The 26,688-nt window shown below is 36.5% G+C and overlaps 1 protein-coding gene across 8 annotated transcripts in view; it reads left to right on the top strand.

Annotated features, from left to right (window-relative positions):
* Positions 1 to 25,537, top strand: part of CD47 (CD47 molecule) — a 47,421-nt gene extending 21,884 nt beyond the window's left edge. The window contains exons 4-11 of one of the 8 annotated variants that reach the window (XR_008501500.2): positions 8,429 to 8,536; positions 9,736 to 9,828; positions 10,849 to 10,941; positions 11,711 to 11,803; positions 13,709 to 13,755; positions 17,273 to 17,304; positions 18,640 to 18,664; positions 21,591 to 25,537. Coding sequence is in view for 5 of the 8 variants with exons in the window: in XM_063661582.1 (XP_063517652.1) it covers positions 8,429 to 8,536; positions 9,736 to 9,828; positions 10,849 to 10,941; positions 11,711 to 11,803; positions 17,273 to 17,304; positions 18,640 to 18,664; positions 19,587 to 19,711 (569 nt within the window). In the remaining 3 variants the exon portion in view is untranslated. Of the gene's footprint in view, positions 1 to 8,428; positions 8,537 to 9,735; positions 9,829 to 10,848; positions 10,942 to 11,710; positions 11,804 to 13,708; positions 13,756 to 17,272; positions 17,305 to 18,639; positions 18,665 to 19,586 lie in introns of all 8 variants that reach the window. The other 7 variants (XR_010125668.1, XM_054480905.2, XR_008501499.2 and 4 more) reach the window with 7 other exon arrangements.
* Positions 25,538 to 26,688: the final 1,151 nt, after the last annotated feature.

Here is a 26,688-nt window from a genome sequence, read left to right as displayed (position 1 = left end):
CTATAATTTACTTAACTCTCATATTGATGGATTTTAAGGATGTTTCCAATTTTTTTTGATACTATGAAAATAACTCTGCTAAAGATATGAAGCCTGGAAATGGCAGAGATATTTTAAGACTCTAGATACATACTGCCAAAATGTTTTCCAGAAACGTTTGTATCAACTACTATTGCAGATGAGAATACCTGTCTTTCACCTCAGTTATAATTCTGATATTATAACTCTAAAATCTCTGCAAATTTGATGGGTGAAAAAGCATCTTATCGTAATTGTAATTTTTGTGTTAGTAAGGTGGAATGTTCTTTTTTATATTTTTTGTACTGGTCATATTTTAAGGAACGTGCTTATAAACCTAAAGAAATATTTTGGTGGCAATTTTTTGTTTTGGCTCATCTTGAAACAGGTAGATGTGTGTGTATGTGCATGGAAGAGGAATGTCTATACATGATTCACCCAGCCTGCGCTCACATTTAAAGGTGTTGGTGATAATAGTAGCTAGCCATTTGTGGAGCTCTTGCTCTGCATGACAGTTTCTGTGCAAAGTACTCTATATCTGAAATGACATTTATTTCTCCCAGGAACTCTATGGGCATAGACACTGTTGTTATTCCCATTTTGTAGATAAGAAACAGGCACAGATAGATTAGGCAATTTGCCCGCAATCACCCAGCCGTTTCCTGGTAGTACTGGGATTTGAACTAGTACTGTTTACCACTGCACTGTACTGCCTCCCTGTTTTGCATTTATTTTGAGGATTTTATTTCCATGAAGGGTGAACCTATATCTAAGCACATAATACTGAGTAGCTAAAACTTATTAGGAGAGCAGAATGTTGACCTAATTTGTTTACTTATTCTGCAAATACCTAGTGACAGGGTGCCTACCGATTGCTGGGCACCGAGCTACATGCCTGAAATGTGGGTGTGACATGCATATTGCCCTGGCTTTGTAGTACCCACATTTAAGTCACTGCCACCAGGGAGACATAAATGTATGTGCATCCCGTGCCTTGTCACATCTTTGAGATAGTCATGGATCCAAATCTAACTTTTCTGTTAGTGCCTCTGTTGATGGCCTGAGCATTCCACCAAATAGAAATAGAAAGCACCTCTATTCTCCACCTGCTGAGATGTATATTTTTTAGAATCCAGTATGGTAAATCTTCTAAAGCATTCATAATAACTCAGACCCATGACTTTTATTTTATAGATTTCTAGTTCTGCTTAACTTTTCCTGATTATCATTTATGGTCTGTACTTGGCTACAGGGGATTTCTCTCAGTGGTTTTTCCAGCTCTGCATGTGAGTCTTTGTGGTCCAAGACAAATCTGGACCTTTACCAGGCTAAACTTTCAGTAAAGACAGCAGGTTATGCCCTCATTTGCTCACTCTGAGGAGAAAGAGTTTCTTTATACCAGAGCTGTATCTTGAAAGATGTCTCAGGATGCCATTGGTCCTACTGAGGAAGAAGCCCGAGAAGACTCTTAAACTCCCAGAGCCCAGCCAGGACTTGGTGAGCCCTGGACCATGTTTCAAAGGTAAAGGACTCTTACAGGGAAATGTTCCTAAATACCTTCACCTTTAGCTTAGCTTTAACTTAGGAACTTTTAAGCAGAATCTCTATGCTTAGCAAACAGCTCAGAGATTGCTAGAATCAAACACCAAGGCTTAACTGATAGTATTGCATTTCAGATGCTTTGTTTGTGTTCTGAAAACTACACCAACTCACAGTTTGCCACTCTACTGACAATTACGTTCCTGGCTGATTTTCAGGATTCTTCTTTCTCACTCTGATATCATTTTAAGTGCTGTCCACCTAGTCCTCCAGTTTCTGCAGGATTAAGGTCCAACTGTATGTAAAGAACTGGCTAACATTTTGAAATTCTTTGAGATAGGCCTATCTGTTCTTTCTTTGCCTTTGTAACTTTGTCTTATACAGGCAATACTGGCTTCGCACAAAGCTGCAAGACCATAAACATGACCATGTAAGCTGAAACTCTGCAAAACAATCTTCATGATGAATGGGAAAAACTATTATTATATTGTTCCATGACCTTTAAATTTTTTTTTGTTAAAACCTTAAAAACTCTGTTATTATCAATAACAATGGCATTGGGAAATGAAAAATAGTAAAGCTAGTATTTAGTATGTGGTAAATTAAATCATTAGAAACATCGAGAATGAAAGTGTGTTATCAAGAGTAGTTTGAACAACACTTGTGTGTTCTTCTTGCATAACTTTGGATACAGAGCAAGCATCTTCTCTATGGCTTGGTGAATTGTCATACACCTTTCTAAGTTTGGATCAGTTTCTACCGTTTTATCCTTTGCACTCTCAATGTCATGAAAGAATTCCTTTAATGTTTTTTTGAATGTTTAAAGTTTATTTTATTGCCAGTCACTTCCTCTGGGACGTCTTTATTCTTTTTGTTACATCCTCCTCACTTTCCTCATTTATATCAGTAAGTCCACCTTCGCTGAGTTCTTCTGGCTTCATCTCTGGAGTTTCTTGCATTGCAGTAATGTCAACATTCCCACAATCAGCTATTTCTTCTCTTACTCCATTTATGGTCTATTCAAATTTCACTCCTAGCATTTGTCAGTTTTTATTTCTTTACTCTTTCATCTTTCTTGCCTAGTTTCCTCTTTTGATTTATCCATTATAAAATGTCACATGGGTTTATCACTGGGAAACAAGGAGGTAACAAAACTCCATACTTTGCTGTCTGTGCATAACCTAAATATCAGATGTACAGTGACTAGTCACCAACAGTCTTCAAAAGAAGTGACATGATTGATCACTGATCATGATGGGGCATCTGCTATTTACATAGTTATTTTTGAACTGAAGAAATAGCAGTGAAGTTGTACTTTATGCAGTTACTCAGTTAATATACTGTGGTAATTGAAATTTGGACTGTTTGTGAGGGATTTATTTGATTAAACCATGGTAACTGGAATTCATATCAGTATAGTGCAAAGTGAGGACTGCTGTAATTGATTCCAAATTTAAAACTGTATTCTAGGCATCTTTAATTTTTTTTTCAACTTTCTCCTCCCTGCTCAAAATTACTCCACATAGATTTTGGTTACGGCTCAGATGTCTTTGAGTAGATGTTCCTGTAGAAATCATTGTTAGAAAATTCAAGGAAAAAAGTTCTCATTACACTACCTTGAGATCCTACCAAGTCCTTGAGTTTTGACTTGAGGACAGCTTAATAATGAAAGTAATTCAGCCATGAAAGCATATTTAAAATAAGTAATGGAACAGGAAATTTCTTCATAAATTAGAAAAATTATTCTGAAAAAGTGAAGACATATCCTATCTTGGACTAGGAAATTTCCATCCAAGAAAGTAAAATATACAACAGATATTATCACAAAGAATCATTCTGTGACCTGGTTGATGGCCCCTGATAATAAGACTTTGTTATTAAGTTTACTATGAATTCTTTTTTTTTTTTTTTTTTTTTTTTTGAGACGGAGTCTCTCTCTGTCGCCCAGGCTGGAGTGCAGTGGCGTGATCTCGGCTCACTGCAACCTCCGCCTCCCAGGTTCAAGCGATTCTTCTGTCTCAGCCTCCCGAGTAGTTACAGGCTACTGGCATGCACCACCACGCCTGGGTAATTTTTGTATTTTTAGTAGTGACGGGGTTTCACCATATTGGCCAGGCTGGTCTCGAACTCCTGACCTCGTGATCCGTCTGTCTCGACCTCCCAAAGTGCTGGGATTACAGGCATGAGCCACCGTGCGTGGCCCCTTACTGTGAATTCTATTCAATAATCTTGAACTCCCAGTGCTTTCCCTTGGTCCTGTCCATATAATGATCACATTCTGTTATTAAATAATGTGATTATGTGCTGATTTTATTGTGGGAGGAATTGAACAAATCTGTAGCTCAGCATTTTACTCTTTTGTAGAAATCCCTTGACCCTTTCCAAATCCAGACATCACAACCTTCTCCTATACTCTAAAATTGTGAAATCCACAAGGCAGGGAAAGTTGATAATGAAAAAAAGGAAGTTTGGTCTGTTGGACATCCCCTTCTTTCATCTTTTATGTTCAAAGTTCTTGATGCACAAAGCCTGGGCTCTTTTATCTCTGTCCTATAGACTGATGTCTAGTCAGTATTCATTGTGACAAAATTGTTTCATCAGAGCAAGTTGGATAGTGTATGGAGTTTATTATAAAATGATTTAACTTGCCTTCTGTCAAGTAATTTTATAATTTGTATTAATGTTCATTTTTTTCCAGTACCAGTTTCAGAAGCTTTCATTTGTGAATGCATGTGTGTGTTAAATAAGTGTATTAGATACTTGAAAAATAGTAATTTAAATTTAAACAATTTAAAAAATGAAATTGTAATTTTATGTATAAAGGTGTCAGATGTGCTTTATTCTACACTGAAAACAATATTCATTTACAGCTCAACAGATACAAAAAATATTCTAAAATTACTTTCCTAGAGTTATCTGAAAACAGCACTGTAATAATGAAATCAAACCCATCTTTCTTTGTGATTTATTCTTAGTCTGATACACATCAGCCTGGTAAGCCTTCCTGTCTCTCTACTTACTTACCAATCACTCCAAATGTCATGTCTTTGGGCAGGCATTAAATTCTTGGGTTTTGGGTTTTGTTGGATGGACTGCAGTCTGTGTGAGCCTATATGGGTATGTCAAATCCAGTCTTTGGGGTGTCATGGAAACTTAACATGATAGACTTGATTTTATCCCCAAGTTGACTTGGTAATTTCATTAGATTTCATCAGTCACACCTGCATTTTATCTTGTATGTGCTGTCTATTGGTCACAAAATCAGAAAACCTTCTTGTCCATTCATAACATTAGCTGTTTTTTCAGGTGGCTAGAGGGTCATGTCATTGCTTCATCTGCATGAATTTGAATGATTAAATGCATAAAGGAATTTTCTTAGAGTAGGCCTTCACCATCTCTTTAACTGGGAAAGAAGTTTTGGGAGTAACATACTCATCACTCACACCCCCTCCCCTCAAACACACACGCTCACCCATTAGAATGTAAGGGCCTTGAGGCAGGCCTTGTGTTTGCTTTTTGTGTTCACTGTCAGCATTTAGAATAGTGATTGTCATGTAGATTGATAGTGCTCAATCAATTATTGTCAAATAAAGTAATCTACTTGTTCCTTGATTTAGACTAGCAAAAGGGGCTGGTACATTGTAGGTACACAGTAAATATTTATAGAACAAATGAATGAACCAACCCAACAGATTTCTGAGAAGTAGCCTGCTTTTGGTTACTAATTATTTTATAGAACATATAAAAGAAAATTTTAGAATACCTAATTTGTTCACAAAAATGTTATACTGTCTCCCCTGATACTTGGTATCCCTGTGTCAGGCTGAGCACTAAGGTTATACATTTTTTGTTAAGCATGTAATTACTATTATTTCTCATGTACTTTATTTTGTGTATTGATTTCAGTAGTTGTAGCTGAGGGTAATCCTTAAGAGCACGCAGATTTTAAAAATTACTTAGATTGCCTTGCCAAGCCGTCTGAAAGTCATACTAGAAAATTTGATAAGAGCCTGCTGTTAAGAACACATTGAGTTATTTTTATCTTAATGCTAAGTGGAGAATTACTTGAATTTATTTTTTTTGGCTGCATTTAATGTTTTGATACATTCAGTAAATAAGGATAAATCCACTTACTGAAGGACAAGAAAAGATCAATAAGAGATCCTTGAGGTTATTGGGTTCTATGGCATCTATTATATCAAATTCCTTGCCCTTTCGCTATACTGAGAAATTTGACGACTGGGCTAGCAACAAGATACCTACCCCACATTAGCTGTGGTACCTGCTGAAATGTGGCCATGTGAGCAAAGAAAATGAGCCAAAAGAAACTCTTTCTGAAGATTCATTGAAGAAAACCTGGAGATACTCTTTCATTGGTAGACCCCACAGAGACAGGTGGAGTGTCCGTTATCCAAAATGCCTGGGACCAGAAGTGTTTTGGATTTCAGATTTTTTCACACTTGGGATCCTCAACATGTGTATTTGTTGGAAATGGCTACTTAATTTAAGGAAAAGTTGAAGGTGGCCTGGAAAATAAGTAGTAGTTGAACTAATCAATAGGAACCAAAACTACTTTCAATATATAGTGTACTTATACTCAAAGAGAGACAGACCATTTTATGGTGGAACCCTGTCTATGGTAGTATTTTGTGATGTTTTATTTTTGTTGCTATTGTTTGCACTGTTTTCTCCTATAACAGCTCTTCTAAGCCTAAAGAGGATAAATTTTATATGAGATTCAAACTCTTATTTTTGTTAAGAAGGATGTAAGTCACCAGGCATGGTGGCTCACACCTGTAATCCCAGCACTTTGGGAGGCCGTGGCAGGTGGATCATGAGGTCAGGAGCTTGAGATCAGCCTGGCCAACATGGTGAAACCCCGTCTCTACTAAAAAAAAAAGAATCAAAAATTAGCCAGGCCTGGTGGCGCATGCCTGTAGTCCCAGCTACTCGGGAGGCTGAGGCAGGAGAATCACTTGAACCTGGGAGGCAGAGGTTGCGGTGAGCCGAGATTGTGCCACTGCACTCCAGCCTGGGTAACGGAGCGAGAGACTCCGTCTCAAAAAAAAAAAAAAAAAAGAAAAAGAAAAGAAAAAATATAGAAGAAGAACATAAGTCAACCTTTTTCCATGAAATTATACTGTACTCTAAGGCAAATTCTTGTTGCTTGATCTTAGTAGCTTTTTTATGCATTGACTTAAACCGGGAAGAGTTTCTTATGAATGTTTGATTGATTGTGAGGTGCATTTGAAACAGCTTCTACTTTATAACCCTTTGCAGAACTTTCAAGCTCTATTTAGATAACAATATATATGGGATTAAAATGGAAAATGTGACATATGTCTAGAGAAAGTTCCTTTTTCTGTGTATGTGCCTTTTGTGACTTATATACTCAGTTTCATTCTAGCCAGCATTTAAGCCTAGAAAATAGGGAAGTTATGAAAACTCTGTGCCTTATAAGAAGGCAAGGCTATGACTGAGTATTAGGCACATAAGTCCAGGGCTGGGCGGAAATAATGAATCAAATAAAAACTTGGGGAACTTGCCATAGGATGTTTTCTGATTAATATGGGTTTCTCTTCTCTGATTAATGTGGATTTCAGTTACTCAGTTGAGTAACTGAAATCCACATTAATAAATTGGTTATTTATTGCTTAGGACTTATCTCCCTATAAAGAGACTAACATTGAAGTTATAAGATATGGGTAGATAGAAATTCCAAAAATATTTAGGTACCTGTCGTATACCTTAAACATAGATTTTTATCACAATCATTTAGGGGCTTATTTATTGATTTTACTTTATTTAATGTTTGTCACTGTAGAAGAAAAAAAACTAAATGCTAAATATAACATTTAAAATATTTTCCCCTTCCTGACGGTCACCCATTGATTACTGTCATGGAGAATATCTCTATGTGGATGACACACAACAGCATTTCAATCACACACTGTTTCTTTCTGCTACTCAGTTTGCTTTTAGGTTGCCTTAAACAACTTCCTTGGTGAAAAAATCAACTTCAATATTAACCAAAATTTAAAATATTCATATATAGTAAAAGAACTAATGTTTGCAGATTGATCCATTCCATTCTTCTTTCAGGGAAGGTATGAGATACTTGACAGTGGAGCTAGCAGCAGAAACAATAAGATGTATGATGAATCCCGTTGAGTCTTTGCAGTTTATTTTTATTAAAATATTTTAATTGAACAATTTAAGCTTTTTTTCTTCATCAGGATTTCACAAGGATGTAATTTGCCCAGTTTTATTCTGTCATTTTTTTCAAAACAAAATAACTAGATTTCCAGATGGTTTACTAATTTTATGTAAGGTAGAACAAAATTCTCTTTTTCTCAATATTGTTAGTTAACCCATTATTTCCCATTAGTATTATGTACATCAGTGTTGTGTTGTCAGTTGGAGTGATTTTGCTCATCAGGGGGCATTGACAATGTCCGAAAACAGTTTGATTAACATAACTGGCATCTAGTTACTAGCATCTAGTATGTAGAGGCCAAGGATGCTCCTAAACATTCTATATTATGCAGAGCAGTGTCCCCCCCCACCAAAAACTTATCTAACTCAATTTATTAGTAATACATCAACCGAGAAAGACTGATGTATAGAACCTCATTTGTTAGTGTGGGAAAATAAGGTGTCACCTATAATTCACCATCCATATTTATACTGCCGTGACATTATCCATTTGCTTATGAAAGAGATGTGAGGTGACTTGATGATATTAAGGAGTTGTTCCTCAGAAGTTAATACATTATAGTACTTCTGTCAGTTTGTCTCTGTACCTTGTAAGTTATTAAAATGGCTTCACTTGTGATTGAGTTCATATAATTCTTTGTTTTTCTTTTTTAAGCACTTAAATATAGATCCGGTGGTATGGATGAGAAAACAATTGCTTTACTTGTTGCTGGACTAATGATCACTGTCATTGTCATTGTTGGAGCCATTCTTTTCGTCCCAGGTAAGATGTGCGGTTCCTAGGCAGGAACGTAGGAGGTAGATGAGGGTGTTTCAGGGTGAGGAGGGCTGCATTAGTTTCCTAGGGCTGTTGGAACAGATGACCACAAACTGGGTGGCTTAAACAATAGCAATTCCCTCTCCACGCTGGAGGCCATAAGTCTGAAATCTGGATGTCATCAGGGCCACACTCCCTCTCAAGGCTCTATGGAAGAATCCATTTCTTGCCTCTTATAGCTCCTGGAATTTGCTGAAGAATGACAATGTTTATCATTCCTTAGTTTGCGGCAGCATAACTCCATCCTCTGCCTCTCTGGTCACATTGCCTCCTCCTTCCTCTGTGTCTTTGCCTCTGTGTTTTTGTTAAATCTCCCTGAGCCTCTCTCTTATGAGCACATTTGTCATTGGAATTAGAGCCCACTCATATAATCCAGGGTAAGCTCCTCCTTTCAGATCCTTAACTTCATCATATCTTTTGTCATATAATGCAGTATTCACTCTTTTGCTGTATTAGGTAATATTCACAGGTTTTAGGGATTAGGAGGTAGAAATAACTTTAGGGCCATCATTCAACTCACTACAGAGGCAAACTTCATTGGCCAAGACATGAAAGTGGAATGAATGTGGGAACCAAGTCTGTGGAAATTGGCAGTTGCATTTGGAGGATGGGAATGTGAGTGGGAAATGAGGATATGTAGCACATGTAAAGAAAAGCAAAGGAAGGCTGGGACTCAACCTAATAACTATAGCACACCATTGTTTCTGGAGAAGAATGCAGTACAGGTGTAGTATTTAGGAACATGGGCTTGGCAGCTCTATTGATATCTGAAGTTAGTGAAGACAGCGGGAAGAAGGAGGTGAATTCAGAAGACAACTTGAAAGAACAATTGATTTGACTTTGGGACATACTGAATACAGCAGATGAAGGGAACAGTAAAAGATGAATACACGGTTTCTCATCTGGAATTCTGTAAGCTGGTTAAGAAGGAGGCAGAGCCAATTCAAGGTTTCAGCATGTTGAAACTTAAATGTTGAGATTTAGGTGTCTTAAGTTTGGTCTTAATCAAAAAATAGTAATTTTGTGTGAGGTTTTCAGGGAAACGTATATTTTTTAAATTTTCACAGATGTCAAGCGCAGAATTTAGATTAGTACATTTAAAAAGTATGTAGCAAAATATTTTAAATGTTTTTATTTATTGACAGGTGAATATTCATTAAAGAATGCTACTGGCCTTGGTTTAATTGTGACTTCTACAGGGATATTAATATTACTTCACTACTATGTGTTTAGTACAGGTGAGTTTTTGTTGTTATAGTATGACTTTGCCTACCTTTTTCATTTACAAAACAGCAGTTTTGGTGAAAATACTCATATAATTTTTTTACAACTCAATAAGAGTAGGTTTATTAAAAGATTTTTCATGCTATTCTTAGTGACATTTTCCCATTCATATTAATTTTAAGGTTATTCTAGGTTAGCTGTTTTGTAAAAAGTGATTTTCATATGTATTTGATGCCAATCAGCATAATTTTAAATTATGCCATATAATTTCTTAATGATTATTTTCATATTCTAATTTCAGTTTTTTGAAGTTACAAGTGGATGTTAAACACAGTCTTTCTCTTCTTTTGCTAAGCTTCTGCTTCTGCATTAAGAAGACTGGTTCTATAAAATGGAATTATGAATCACAAATAGTAGAAACATATTTGTTTTAATTATTAGCAAACCTTAATACTGTAGTTTTAAAAGATGGTATGGATATCCAAACTATAATCAGTATCATTTTCACTGCATTTTGAAAGTAGATCACTACCATATTTAGTTATTATTATTAAAGAGTCACATTTAACACTTGGTCTTAGAGCCTATCTCTGGCTTGTTGTACATTGGAAAGGTATTTGTTATAAAATGACAGATCTAGAGATAGAGAGCATGATGTTTACAGTCACATATTTGCATAATGGTTCCCTCAGCAAGAGCAATTCTGTGTGCATGTGGGGAAGCCATTCATAATAGCCGTTCATATTGTAAAATGCACAAGTGTGGTAAAAGCAGCATTGTTCTAAGATTTAGGGTAAAAACTTCCAGTCCCACTTAGCTGACTGTGAAAGTTAAAGGCTGCTGAATGTGTGAATTTGGAGCTGACTACTTGTGTGGAAGGGTTAGATCACTGAGTTAACATCTACCGTCAAACAATGAACTCCAGAGTCAGTCTTTGGTCTTAGGAGATCCCTGATTATACCAAATGCAAGTGGAAGTGATTGCTTTTTCAATACTCTCGACATGCTTCTGTTACGTCCCTTTCCTTCCTCCAGCGATTGGATTAAACTCCTTCGTCATCGCCATATTGGTTATTCAGGTGATAGCCTATATCCTCGCTGTGGTTGGACTGAGTCTCTGTATTGCGGGTAAGAGTCATCTTTCTGTAGACCTAATTTGGGTTACTCTTGGACAGAGCTCTTCTTCCTTTTTCTTTTTCTTTCTCTCTTTTTAAAAATATATAGACTTGATTTTTTTTTTTTTAGTGCAGTTTTTGGTTCATGGCAAAATTGAGTGGAAAGTACATTCACATACATATTTTTATGTGGACATAAGTTTTCTATTCCATTTGGGCAAATACCAAGGAGTGCAATTACGGGACTGTAAAGAGTATGTTGTAATAAACTGCCAAACTCTCTGTATCAAAATAGCTGTACCATTTTGTATTATCACCACCAATAAATAAGAGTTTTTGTTTATTCATATACTTGACAGCATTTAGCATTCTGAGCATTTCTTTTTAAACTTCCAATTTACCCCAGTGGTAATAGTGCTTTCCTCCTTGCTACAAAGATATTAGCTGTATATATGGCTTGGTAGCTGATTGTTCTAGCACCCAAACTGATATGCCTGTATTTGTGGAAGAGATTTTAAAATAACTGGGCTCAAATTGGTTGGAGCCTTAGACTTGAAACACCAGTTCCCATTTCTTGATATGATAAGGTATGTGTTATGCAAAGGAGGGCTTTGTGCTTATAATAATTTTGAGTCATTTTGCCAGTTAAGTTAGTAAACATATATGGATAATTTTTGTTTTTTGATCATTAGAATAACTCTCTTAAAACTTGGGATTATTACTGTCTTTTAATAAGTTATTTCATATGCTTTTCTAATACAGAATTTTATTTGTTTTTACAGCGTGTATACCAATGCATGGCCCTCTTCTGATTTCAGGTTTGAGTATCTTAGCTCTAGCACAATTACTTGGACTAGTTTATATGAAATTTGTGGGTAAGTCAATCTTATTTTCATTAACCTATGCCAATAATTTCAGATATTTCACTTAGAAAATGCTTTTTAGTTTGTTCTTCCAGTTTAGGACCAAAAATGAGAAAATACAATTGGAATGATTTGAAGATAATTAAAGAGGGTAGAAGACATACAGGATTTTTAGTTGGTTCTTCCAGTTTAGGAACAAAAGTCAGAAAATACAGTTGGAATGATTTGAGGGTAATTAAAGAGGGTAGAAGACGTATAGGATTAATGAAAATTTGGTTTTCAAAGTAGTTTAAAAGAAAATGGCTTTATCTATTAGAATGTGTATCTTTTTATACTAAGTAAAAGGGGAGAGATCTTTGAGGATCCATTTTAAGTAACAGAATAGGATTTTTAATGGTTCCAGTGTTTCTGTGATAGAGCTCTCCTGCACAGACCTGTTTGTTTGCCACTTGCTCTTTTTCTTGCAGACATAGACACCCCTAAACAGGAATTAAAATTCACAATCTATCAATTTTATTCATTTAAAGAGCAGTGACCTCTAATGCATGACTTTAAAACAGTTCTAGTTAAAACTAATGTAATGAAAACACTGAGTTTCAAAATTTAGGCTTTTACTCCTTTTAAAATCAATTATTAATAAGTATGGAATTTACTTCATTGTTTCTAACTTGTATATTTAATCTGCCAATTTTCAAGTAACATTTCTGCATAAATTTTTATTTTTTATTGAGATATGTACACAGAGAGATATTTTCAATTGTGCCTGAAACTAATGTTATCTTACCTAAGTGCAAGATGTTCCCAATAATGTAATTTGTATTAGTTTCCATTTTTAAAAAATATATTTTTTATGAAATAAAACATACTCTTAACCACCTATCAAAATAATCAAAAGTTATAAATTAATGGAGTAAAAAAATAGTGTTTCTGCTTTGCTTTAGGTAAACTTTGCTGTATGTGTTTCTAAAACTTAATACAAAACTTGAATTGTTATAGTCAAATAATTTCTCATACGACTCACATAATAGTTTCAAAAAACTTTTACCTTTATTTTCGAACTTTGGTTCTTGATGATTGTTAATTGAATTCAATTCTGTCATATATTCTGTCTTTCTTTAATTAATGCTTATTAGATAAATAATTAAAATACTTAACCAAAATCTACCTATCCTTAGCATATGAGTTCATAAGTCTTAGTTGTTGCTCAATGAAATTTTCTGATTTTATACCACATAATGCCATAAAATACAATGGAGATATCTAAAGCAGAATGGAATTCATGTGGTAGCTACAGTGAACATCTTGAATGTTGGTGCATATTCTATTTTTGTTACATCTTCCAATCACCATATATCTGGTTCTGGAAGATGACACTCCTGGTTTTGTTGCTCCCCGCAAATGCCTGAGAATAGTGTGTGATTTGCAGTATCCATACAACTCTGGTGAACTAGTATTAGATACCTTTGGCTGATGGGCAGCACGCTCTTATTTTTTCCTCACTATCTGGGTTGTCCTCCCTTTTACTCCCATGCCACCCCATGCCTTCCATATCTAGCATAGAATGATCTTCAGTACAGTTGCCAGCAGGTCTGGGGACAATGCCTCAAGTGGAACTAAGCATTGTCTGTCTGCCACCTCCTTAACCTCACTCTCCTGCCTTCTCCATCACTTACATTCCTTCAAGCCTGTGAAACCACTGTACTGTACCTGTCACTCTTCTGACATTAAAATTAAAATGACTTAAATCTTGACAAGTACCCCAAATTATTTTTTCTTTGTCATAGGTTAGCATATAAGTATACTATATGCTAAAATTTATGCTATATGTTTAAAATTTAGTGCAATTTTATTGATAGTGTCCTAATTTTATTGATAGTATCCTAAATTAACTTTTTAAATCAACTTGTCTGATGCCAGGGTTCAGAGGGACACCTACGGTCAGTTGAAAGGCAAGAAGAGACAAGGTACAGGAAAGTTGCTCTTTAGATAACGTGGTAGACTAGGAGGAACATTAATATGGTTTGCTTATATAATCTGACTGTGTAAATCTGAATCTGTGTAACATTAAGGTTGCAAATTTGAGCGTTTATAGTAGGAAGTTAAAATTTTAAGTGTCTCCAAAATAATTTTTACTCATTGCACGTGTTCTGTTTTAGAAAAGCCTAATGATTGTGTTTTGATTTAAATGCAATAAAATCCTCAGATAGTTAAAAATCCAAGCTTTCTCTTCAAGAAGTTAATGTCGCTATGAGATTTTTAACTTTTATAATTTTTATTATTTCCAACTTTAAATTTGTAGCCTTAATTTGCTATTTTAAAGAGTAGGCCTTTCACTTTCTACAACTTTCTGTGAAAGTGACTTTCACTTTCTATTTTTAAACTTTTTAAACTGTGTTGTATTTTTTTTCTTTTATTGGAAGCATTTTAAGTTTATAAGATGAGAAAAAGGACTGGGCACAGTAACTTAATGTGAAAGCATAGAAAAGATTACAAGAAACTAACCAAACTCACTAAAGTTGGGCTTGTTGTTTGTAGATAACATTTATATAATTATAAGGCTCAGTACTTTCTCATTTTTAAAGCCATTACCAGTTAGTTCAATATAAGGGCATATAGTGTTTTGATACAAATCAATCTGGTAGCAGTAAGACCCATATTTACCACAACATCCCAGATATTTTAGAATGATGCAGATGCAGAATATATACGTAGAATTTATATCTAGGTATAGATATAAATTCAGATATTTTCTTGTTCAATTTAAGGAGAGGTAAATTTGGTATCAATAGAAAAAATGTTTCTGAAAAATTTAAACCCTGGAAATATATTTATGGCATGGAGTCAGATGTTTCAGGGAGAGAAGAACAAATCAAGAAGCATTGCAAGTAAGCTCATATGGAATGCTTAAGGCTTGTGGTTAAAAAATATATATATATGGCTGTCAATGTCTTAGGCTCATGGTAGCAGCAGAAATCGTAATAATTCTTTTGTCACATGGGTTATATCCATATTGGAGAGAATTAACTCAGGTGACATTAACTTGTACACTGGTTTTATAATATTTAGAGGGATCACAACTGACTGATGTCCCTTTGAAGTACCATTCTTCATAAATCTCTTTTTTCAGAATGGGCCAGCCAAATGCGACATCCCTTGGATCTGAGATTTAGAACTAGAAACTATTCTTTATACATTATTAGGGAAGAAAAGGAGTTATTTGGCAGTTAGCAATATTCTATTTTGTTTTGTTTTGTTTTTAGAGACAGGGTCTCATTATGTTGACCAGGCTGGCCTCGAGCTCCTGGGCTCAAGCAATGCTCCCACCTCAGCCTCCCAAGTAGCTGGGACTACCGGCATGTGCCACTACACCTGGCAGTGTTTATTCTGATAAATAAATTTATGAGCTCAAAAATGTAACTTTAAAGCCTTATCTCTGACCTTTCATATTACCATCAGAAATTTAGATAGCTGCTTAGTTCTCTTTTTCTTTGTAGAACATAGATATAAGGCATGGTTTCATTGAAGTCAGTTGTATATACATGTAACTATCTTGATGTTCCCAAATAAAGCTTTGTATTTGTGCTTGGTTTATTGGGGAGGCTGCTAAATGTAGTGCATCCCAACTCATTTTACCCTGTTCTACTTTAAAAAGAGGTTGGCTTCTTGTTTGGATACAAGGACCAAATCACTCCCCCAGGTTCCTCCACAGTAAGGGAGGCCTATTTAAAGCCGCCCATGGCACTAACAGAAACTGGACTCCTATAAGCTCAGATACATAACTGGGCCTCACAGGGGTGGGACAGTATGTAGTCTAGGAATTGGAAGGATCTGTTCCATATCAAAGAACTGAAGCATCGTGTTGCCCTCTCAGCAGCAAGAGTAAGGTGATGCCCCTGTCAGTTATAGTTCCTGAGTTCCTCTGTCTTTGATTCTTTGCCTATTAGCCAGCTAGCTCACTCTCTTCTTTATGCCCCTGTTTTTTATCCTATTCATGCCTTCTCACAGACAGCTTTTCTTACCTACAGCTTTGAGCTCGTCCTGTCTCTTTCTGTTTCTTTTTCACTTTCCCTTCCCGTCACCAACTTTCTGGGTTTTTTTCTGTTTCTTCTTAGAGTCCAGTGGCAGGGAGAAACTTGTCAGTCCAGTCTGTTGCCATTTTTCCTGTTTGAGAAAGACTCATCAGCTTTTGGCTGGCTCACAGATTGGCTTTCCTTGGGTCAGGACCCACCCTTTTCCCTGCCAGCTTCGGAAGCTTGACAGAGTGCGAGTGTGCAGTGGTGGTAAATAAATAGTTAAGGAGCACAGAGCAGTCCTGGAGGCGTGCCTCCATCTGCTGATGAGAAAATCCAGTGCTGTCATCCAGCCCAGGTCCCAGTGGAATGGGCCTCTCTGTTCAGTAGGATCCCCCTCCTGCTGAGTGGTTCATGGCATGTTTCTGTTCAACGCTTTTCCATCTGTAGGATTCTTATTCTGTATTTATTTGGTTTTTTGGGTTTTTTTATTTTTTGAGATGGAGTCTCGCTCTGTCACCCAGGCTGGAGTGCAGTGGCATGACCCCAGCTCACTGCAGCCTCTGCCTCCTAGGCCGAGGGAGATCCTCCCACCTCAGCCTCCCACGTAGCTGGGACTACAGGCATGCACCACCACGCCAGCTAATTTTTGTATTTTTGGTAGAGACGGGGTTTCATCATGTTGCCCATGCTGGTCTTGAATGCCTGAACTCAAGCAATCTATTTGCCTTGGCCTCCCAAAGTGCTGGGATTACAGGCGTGAGCCACCATGGCCGGCCTTCTCATTTGTTTTTTAATAAGGAAGCTATCTCTTCTTCCCTACCCAACTAGGGTATTCTTTTCCCTTTCGTCACTTTGCTCATGTCCTGTATTCCTTCAGCTTCATTAATGAATCCATTTGGAAGCAGTGAAAAAGGCAACTCAAAAAGCTAAGAAGAAATAGATAGAGGAATACTCAGAGCTATCTGCATATTTTCTTTAGTTTGTTAGCTCTTTGGAGCTTTGAAACTGGAAAGACCCAGGGAGTGGTGTGGAGAAAGAGCTGTAAGACACAGGAGCAGTGAGCTAAGGGAGATGGAGTAGTGGGGACAAATTCTGGCACATTCTGTCTACATTCTGGGTAGATAGAGGAGGGAAGATGGAGCACCCATGGTGGGGTATGTTGGTGACAGCATTTTCCCACCAGCCAGTGTAACAAGTGGCTGATTTGGGGGAAAGATGGCATGAACAAATGAGAGAATGTGTTTACTATTTGATGTAGGTGGGTTATTTGCTTCATTTTTCAAATCAATGTATATAATCAAGAATATTCAGCTTGTTTGAATAGACTGTCAGAGCTGGAACTCTTTCATTAACATCTCTGGCACCTTTAGTTTTAGCCCTGAACATTTTATCTTAAAATTAAACATTACCAAATGCCTTAGTTTATTTCATTTATTAAATTTATATTCTTATTTGTTATTTATATCAGCTTCCAATCAGAAGACTATACAACCTCCTAGGGTAAGTTAAAGTTTATTAAATGAATTGTGAATGATCATTTGAGGGATTAGACTGAGGAAATTGGTAATTGAGATATTTTGCTATCTGTTTAGTCTCACGTCAGATTAAGAGAACGTTGAAGTCATTGCATGACCTTTGCATGAATGGGTCCAGTTCTATTTTAAAACCTGTGTTTGGTCATTTTAGTATCAACGGGATGGAATATATGATTTCTTAAGATTGTACTGACTTCTCGCACCCAGAACTGGAAAGTAGGAATAATGGCTATATTATCTCTGCAATCAGAAGGAAGCTGATTCCAATATATCACCTCACCTGTTGGATTCATTGGATGTGCATACACAGAATGACAATTTCAGGCTTAAAAATGAGGAGAAATCTATACTAAGTTGACATCATTAAAAATTATAATCTGTAAAATAAATGTAAATATTGCTGAAAACATCTATTCGGAGTTATGATTTGATCCTCTCCCATACAAATGTTTTATAAACATTTTTTCCCTTAAAACTGTGCTTAAGGTTTCATTGTACCTTAGATACCTTATTAAGCCATCTGAGAAAATTCCAAGAAAGGAGTAATTTTAGGAGGGCACAAATGAAGAGAAAGGCATATTTATAAACATAGACTTATCACAGTGACAGGCCCAAGAGCTATTTTGTGGAGATAAGCTCTGGAAAGGATTATATTGTACTTAGCTTCCTATAACGGAGTGCTGATAGATGTATCTGGAATGCCAAAGAGAGTCTTCTGTCTGTGGCCGGAGGTAGAGGTCACATATGCTTCTAAGTCTGACAAGCCTCAGTGTGCCTAAAGGGCAGGTGGGGCGGGTATGTGTGTCTACCACAGGGGTATATTCTAGAAAGATTGGTGCCATAGCTATGTTGGTCACAAGAGGCCAGCAACTTAACTGGACCTGTAAATCCTAACATATTTTCTTTCCTGGTTACTGAGTTCAATTTGCTATACTTAAAGATGATTCTGTTTTGCTTCCACCTCTTCACTGTATTATTTATTCTGTTGTTGCTATTTATGCTTGCACTTTCATATTTTTAGAAGTTAGAATTTCTTGAGCTGAGAGTGGTGAAGTGGGAAATTCTGTTTAGAAAAATAATATTAAGAGAATAATGCAGTTATTATTAAACTATTAACCAGACTTGGCAAGCTTTGCTTTAACATTTACAGCCTTATTTCGTTGTTTTGTTTTGTTTTTTTTTTTTACTGTAGTATTTACTGCTTACTACATAATTTAAATATTAGCATATATAAGTTTTACTATAAAATGACATGATATAAATTATATTTTTATTTAAATATATTTTAAATATTTTTCAGAAAGCTGTAGAGGAACCCCTTAATGGTATGTGGTTATTTCACTCTTAATCCCTTACCAGATCATAATTTGAACTGGCCCGCAAAACAGTTAGAATGCCCCGTCTATGCCTTAGGAAGAATCTAGGTTATTTTCCTCGTTTTCTCTTTCCTTGGCATCTCCACTCTTGATTATTCATCAAGAATTATGGGCTGGGCGTGGTGGCTCACACCTGCAATCCCAGCACCTTGGGAGGCCGAGGCGGGTGGATCACGAGGTCAAGAGATCGAGACCATCCTGGCCATGTTGAAACCCTGCCTCTACTGAAAATACAAAAATTAGCTGGGCGTGGTGGTGTGTACCTGCAGTCCCAGCTACTTGGGAGGCTGAGATAGGAGGATTGCTTGAACCCGGAAGGCAGAGGTTGCAGTGAGTTGAGATCATGCCACTGCACTCCAGCCTGGTGACAGAGCGAGACTCCGTCTCAAAAAAAAAAAAAAGAATTATGAATATTACTTTTATAATATTCTCACCACTGGGAAAAATGCACTATTCTGTGTCTAAGTAGCTGCTTACCTTAACCAAGTGATATTTGGGCAAGGGGATCGTTGCCTTTTGGTACTGGTTGAGACGAAGCATGGCACCCCCTAGTAGAGAAGGATCCCAATTACTTCCAATTTCTGATGTACACATTTTGGAAAGATACAGGCTGTTGCCACAGAGTGAGACCAAAACGTCTCATTTTCTTTCTTTGTAAACCTAGATCTGATTTCCCAACTAAGTCTGTTTCCTTTGTGAATGCTGTGGGTATGATCCACAGAAAGGCTACATAATAAAATGATAGCTTTACAATTAATTTGGCTGTAGAGTTGTAGACTAGTTAGCATATCATTGCATATTTGTTTATTTAGAAATGATTTCCAATTGTGGAACCTCACTAACTGCCTGCTTGGCTTGTTACTAATCCTAGCATTCAAAGAATCAAAAGGAATGATGAATGATGGTAAGTATAAAATGCACTTAATAATTATAGGTCAGTTAAAACATGGACATTGGAAAACAAAAAAGCTTCTTGAAAATGTGGCTCTTTTTTAGTAAAAGGGACACTGTCAGATGATAAAGGTTCACATTTCTTGATGTATACAACTTAAATCTACTTTTCTAAAAATTGCAAAACTACTACTGTAAAAACTGTAGGGTGTCACGAATCAGACTCCAGTCATATGGCTCCCAGCAAAGAGAAATTACCACTTTTTGTAAAACGTTTTTCAGATTCCGTGTCTGGTGACTGTAACTTTAAATTGCCTTTTATAAGGCACATAAATAATCTGTCACAAATCTTTATCATTTTGACGGAGTTTCTTTTATGCTTGTGTTGGTGATTTAGTTGCATTTAACCCATGGGGACTTAACATCTCTGCTTTTCCAATCAGGAGCTTGGTTCTAACCTTTTGGGAGATGATTAAAGATAGAGGTTGAGAGAGAGAGAGAGATGTTTTGTCCTCAGCTTTTTGCTTCTATTTTTTTTTTTTGAAGAACTCTGGGCTAATAACTTCTAATCTTTATAGAATATTTCAAAGACATATATTTGTTCTTAAAGATACATAGGTTTGAGATATTGAGTGCTACAAGCATTTATTTTGGTTTTACCTTAACATATTATGATTCCTCAGTTTTGTTGGCATTTAATAACTATGTTTATGTTTTTATCTTATCAAAAATGTCTTCTTACCTTTGATATTTATAGTCACTCCTCGGTCATGTAAATAGTTGGTTTTATGTTTTACTGTTTTAAAGTCTGTGACCTTACCTTCCCTCTTCTGTAGCAAAGTGCAGCATTTAACTCAGGAAGCTATATTCCCCCAAGTGCCATTAATATTTGCATAAGATTAAAAACACTCCAATCATGCACTGGTGAACAAAGTTTAAAACAACGTGTATTCAACATGGAGTCACAGAATGATCCTACTTTTGTATGTTTGTGTCACAGCCTTTAAAAGCATGTTTTGTTATATTAGCCATTACCCTCCTAAAAAAGACTATAGTTCACAGGAATAAATTAAAAGACGTAACAAAACATAAAATAACCGGTACCAGGAATTATGGCCATGGTTTGTTCCAGTAACTGTGGCATGGCATGGTTTGTTCCAGGAATTGTGGCATGGTTTGTTCATGTTTACATTCTGATGTCCTATATTTTTTTTAATTTCTATGTCCTTTCCTTTTCCTTGGTGTTGTCATTGTTCTGTAGTTGTATGAAGAAACTAAACTTTTCTCCATTTTCAGGAAAGCAATCTAAGAATCTTGAGTGCCTCTTCCTTTGTTAATTTCTCTTAAGATGTGACTTTTTTAAACTACTGCATCAGGAAATATTGTAAAACAGTTTTGCCTTGAATATTTGTGATGAAATCTACGATAATCTTCAAGATTCTCTTAATTTTGCTAATATTCAGCTGATCAGAATTTGTTTTTAAAATGTCTGTCTGGTGGGTACTTCCCACTGACAACTGCTTATTGCTCACAGTATGTCTGCCTTGTCAATGAATGAGGTTCAGGGTGCTTCCTAGGGATCAGAGTCAGTACCATTTTTCTTTTTCATCTACAGCTGATCAGATGTTTATTTTACTTACATTAAATGAATGGTGGAGATCCAAAGTGAATATTATAGAATATTATTCTAAGATCAACATCTTTTGCTTTGAAAAATCAACAACTCTTGGCTTTTCCTCAGCCAACCCAGCAAACAGAGATTATCAGACTCTGTTGATTTTTTACTTTCATTTGGCATTGGCCTTTTTCTTACTGAAATTAAAAAGGCTAATGATTTGCCTGGTTTCTGTCTCTGACCTTTGCAGATCTATTTTCTTAATTTTTAGATACTGTATATCTGAAACTTTTTTTTAATGCATCAACTTTTTAATGGATAGAAAATAGACACGAATAGTGATTATATGTTCATTTTTCAATTTTCCAGAGTAACTGAAGTGAAGTGATGGACTCCGATTTGGAGAGTAGTAAGACATGAAAGGAATACACTTGTGTTTAAGCACCATGGCCTTGATGATTCACTGTTGGGGAGAAGAAACAAGAAAAGTAACTGGTTGTCACCTATGAGACCCTTATGTGATTGTTAGTTAAGTTTTTATTCAAAGCAGCTGTAATTTAGTTAATAAAATAATTATGATCTATGTTGTTTGCCCAATTGAGATCCAGTTTTTTGTTATTTTTAATCAATTAGGGGCAATAGTAGAATGGACAATTTCCAAGAATGATGCCTTTCAGGTCCTAGGGCCTCTGGCCTCTAGGTAACCCATTTAAATTGGTTCAGGGTGATAACTACTTAGCACTGCCCTGGTGATTACCCAGAGATATCTATGAAAACCAGTGGCTTCCATCAAACCTTTGCCAACTCAGGTTCACAGCAGCTTTGGGCAGTTATGGCAGTATGGCATTAGCTGAGATGTGTCTGCCACTTCTGGGCCAAGGGAATAATAAATTAAGTACAAGCAGGAATTTGGTTGGGAGCATCTTGTATGATCTCCGTATGATGTGATATTGATGGAGATAGTGGTCCTCATTCTTGGGGGTTGCCATTCCCACATTCCCCCTTCAACAAACAGTGTAACAGGTCCTTCCCAGATTTAGGGTACTTTTATTGATGGATATGTTTTCCTTTTATTCACATAACCCGTTGAAACCCTGTCTTGTCCTCCTGTTACTTGCTTCTGCTGTACAAGATGTAGCACCTTTTCTCCTCTTTGAACATGGTCTAGTGACACGGTAGCACCAGTTGCAGGAAGGAGCCAGACTTGTTCTCAGAGCACTGTGTTCACACTTTTCAGCAAAAATAGCTATGGTTGTAACATATGTATTCCCTTCCTCTGATTTGAAGGCAAAAATCTACAGTGTTTCTTCACTTCTTTTCTGATCTGGGGCATGAAAAAGCAAGATTGAAATTTGAACTATGAGTCTCCTGCATGGCAACAAAATGTGTGTCACCATCAGGCCAACAGGCCAGCCCTTGAATGGGGGTTTATTACTGTTGTATCTATGTTGCATGATAAACATTCATCACCTTCCTCCTGTAGTCCTGCCTCGTACTCCCCTTCCCCTATGATTGAAAAGTAAACAAAACCCACATTTCCTATCCTGGTTAGAAGAAAATTAACGTTCTGACAGTTGTGATCGCCTGGAGTACTTTTAGACTTTTAGCACTCGTTTTTTACCTGTTTGTGGATGTGTGTTTGTATGTGCATACGTATGAGATAGGCACATGCATCTTCTGTATGGACAAAGGTGGGGTACCTACAGGAGAGCAAAGGTTAATTTTGTGCTTTTAGTAAAAACATTTAAATACAAAGTTCTTTATTGGGTGAAATTATATTTGATGCAAATATTTGATCACTTAAAACTTTTAAAACTTCTAGGTAATTCGCCACGCTTTTTGACTGCTCACCAATACCCTGTAAAAATACATAATTCTTCCTGTTGTGTAATAAGATATTCATATTTGTAGTTGCATTAATAATAGTTATTTCTTAGTCCATCAGATGTTCCCGTGTGCCTCTTTTATGCCAAATTAATTGTCATATTTCATGTTGGGACCAAGTAGTTTGCCCATGGCAAACCTAAATTTATGACCTGCCGAGGCCTCTCAGAAAACTGAACATACTAGCAAGACAGCTCTTCTTGAAAAAAAAAATATGTATACACAAATATATACGTATATCTATATATACGTATATATATACACACACGTATATTCTTCCTTGATTGTGTAGCTGTCCAAAATAATAACATATATAGAGGGAGCTGTATTCCTTTATACAAATCTGATGGCTCCTGCAGCACTTTTTCCTTCTGAAAATATTTACATTTTGCTAACCTAGTTTGTTACTTTAAAAATCAGTTTTGATGAAAGGAGGGAAAAGCAGATGGACTTGAAAAAGATCCAAGCTCCTATTAGGAAAGGTATGTAAATCTTTATAGTAAAATTTTTTATAAACTAAAGTTGTACCTTTTAATATGTAGTAAACTCTCATTTATTTGGGGTTCACTCTTGGATCTCATCCATCCATTGTGTTCTCTTTAATGCTGCCTGCCTTTTGAGGCATTCACTGCCCTAGACAATGCCACCAGAGGTAGTGGGGGAAATGCCAGATGAAACCAACTCTTGCTCTCACGGATTGTCAGCTTCTCTGGATAAGGGACCACAGAAGCAGGAGTCCTCCTGCTTGGGCATCGTTGGGCCAGTTCCTTCTCTTTAAATCAGATTTGTAATGGCTCCCAAATTCCATCACATCACATTTAAATTGCGGACAGTGTTTTGCACATCATGTATCTGTTTTGTCCCATAATATGCTTTTTACTCCCTGATCCCAGTTTCTGCTGTTGACTCTTCCATTCAGTTTTATTTATTGTCTGTTCTCACAGTGACACCATTTGTCCTTTTCTGCAACAACCTTTCCAGCTACTTTTGCCAAATTCTATTTGTCTTCTTCAAAACATTCTCCTTTGCAGTTCCTCTTCATCTGTGTAGCTGCTCTTTTATCTCTTAACTTACCATTCCTATAGTACTTTTTGCATCTCTGCTTAGTTCTATTAGTTTTTTGGTCTTGCTCTTCTCCCTTGATTTTAAAATTCCTTCTATAGCTAGAGCTTTTCTTTCTTCCGTTCTCTCTTCCTGCAGTGTTTTGCATACATCAGAAGCTAGGTACATAAGTTAAATGATTGAGAGTTGGCTGTATTTAGATTTACCACTTTTTATTAGGGTGAGCTTGAGAGTTTTCTTTATTTTTTTTTTTTGACAAATTTCACATGCTCTAAAAACCTTCAAAGGTGATTATTTTTCTCCTGGAAACTCCAGGTCCATTCTGTTTAAATCCCTAAGAATGTCAGAATTAAAATAACAGGGCTATCCCGTAATTGGAAATATTTCTTTTTTCAGGATGCTATAGTCAATTTAGTAAGTGACCACCAAATTGTTATTTGCACTAACAAAGCTCAAAACACGATAAGTTTACTACTCCATCTCAGTAATAAAAATTAAGCTGTAATCAACCTTCTAGGTTTCTCTTGTCTTAAAATGGGTATTCAAAAAGGGGGATCTGTGGTGTATGTATGGAAACACATACTCCTTAATTTACCTGTTGTTGGAAACTGGAGAAATGATTGTCGGGCAACCGTTTATCTTTTATTGTATTTTATTTGGTTGAGGGATTTTTTTATAAACAGTTTTACTTGTGTCATATTTTAAAATTACTAACTGCCATCACCTGCTGGGGTCCTTTGTTAGGTCATTTTCAGTGACTAATAGGGATAATCCAGGTAACTTTGAAGAGATGAGCAGTGAGTGACCAGGAAGTTTTTCTGCCTTTAGCTTTGACAGTTCTTAATTATGATCATTGAAGACCAGCTTTCTCATAAATTTCTCTCTTTGAAAAAAGGAAAGCATTTGTACTAAGCTCCTCTGTAAGACAACATCTTCAATCTTAAAAGTGTTGTTATCATGGCCGGTGAGAGAAGAAAACATTTTGTTTTTATTAAATGGAGCATTATTTACAAAAAGCCATTGTTGAGAATTAGATCCCACATCGTATAAATATCTATTAACCATTCTAAATAAAGAGAACTCCAGCGTTGCTATGTGCAAGATCCTCTCTTGGAGCTTTTTTGCATAGCAATTAAAGGTGTGCTATTTGTCAGTAGCCATTTTTTTGCAGTGATTTGAAGACCAAAGTTGTTTTACAGCTGTGTTACCGTTAAAGGTTTTTTTTTTTGTATGTATTAAATCAATTTATCACTGTTTGAAGCTTTGAATATCTGCAATCTTTGCCAAGGTACTTTTTTATTTAAAAAAAACATAACTTTGTAAATATTACCCTGTAATATTATATATACTTAATAAAACATTTTAAGCTATTTTGTTGGGCTATTTCTATTGCTGCTACAGCAGACCACAGGCACATTTCTGAAAAATTTAATTTATTAATGTATTTTTAAGTTGCTTATATTCTAGGTAACAATGTAAAGAATGATTTAAAATATTAATTATGAATTTTTTGAGTATAATACCCAATAAGCTTTTAATTAGAGCAGAATTTTAATTAAAAGTTTTAAACCAGTCCAATGTGTTTCATAATTATTTTTTAATTTTCTCCATGGTGCAGTGAAAACATCACATGAGAAAGCAGGAGACCTGGGTGCTAGTCCTGGCTACACTACCAGCTAGCAGAGGACCTGGGAAAGCTACTTCCCTGGATCTCAGTGTCCGTCTCTGCCTGTAGAATGAGATAAGTCTCTTCAAGATTGAAATGTGTGGTTCTCCATTTTAATTATCAGTTAGGACTATTGATTACAAGTGAAAGAAAACTTAAATCTAAGAAAAATGGGATCTATTGGCTAATATAACCTGAAAATTCAGACACACAGCTGGATCCTGGGCCTCCAAAAAGGGTGATAAGGACACAATGTCTTGCCAGCTCTCAGCTTTACTGTCCTTCGTGCAGCTTTACCCTCCCAGGTTCCTGTGATGGCAGATGGCCAGCTGCAATCCCAAACCCATTTTCTTCCGGGTTCAGGGAGAGTAGAGGGGTGAAAAAGAGCGCATGTCTCCCTCTTAATAGTCCTGTTCACCCTGGGTTGCACCTCACCTCAGTGCTCTGACTGGGTCACGTGCCATGCCTCCTTCAGTCACTGAGGCCAAGCGTCTCTGGCGCTCTGATCAGGCGTGCCTGAGTCCTGAGTCTAGACTGGAGTGGAGGTGCTGGGCTCCATCTGAGCACATGTACCTGGCTGGAGGTGCCAGGCAGTGGGGAAGTTCACCTGAAGCAAACTCTGGGGATCTTTCCAGATGATGAGATGTCATTTGATTTGGGGCACAGTATTCCTAGTCAACGCTTCATTCCTTCAGGTCTGTACTCTATGATTCTGCATTATATGTGTGATCGTAGACCATTTGAACGGAAAATAATATTTGGCAGCAAAATACCGTCTCGTTCCTTACCTCATAGGCAATTTAAATTTTATGCACTTATGAGAACTTTTCACTCTCAGCAGGGGTAACTAATGGA

This window comes from Pongo pygmaeus, chromosome 2 (assembly GCF_028885625.2).
Source record: "Pongo pygmaeus isolate AG05252 chromosome 2, NHGRI_mPonPyg2-v2.0_pri, whole genome shotgun sequence".
Lineage (NCBI taxonomy): Eukaryota > Metazoa > Chordata > Mammalia > Primates > Hominidae > Pongo > Pongo pygmaeus.
Note: the sequence above shows the minus strand (reverse complement) of the source record. Positions and strands in the feature narration are given on the sequence as shown.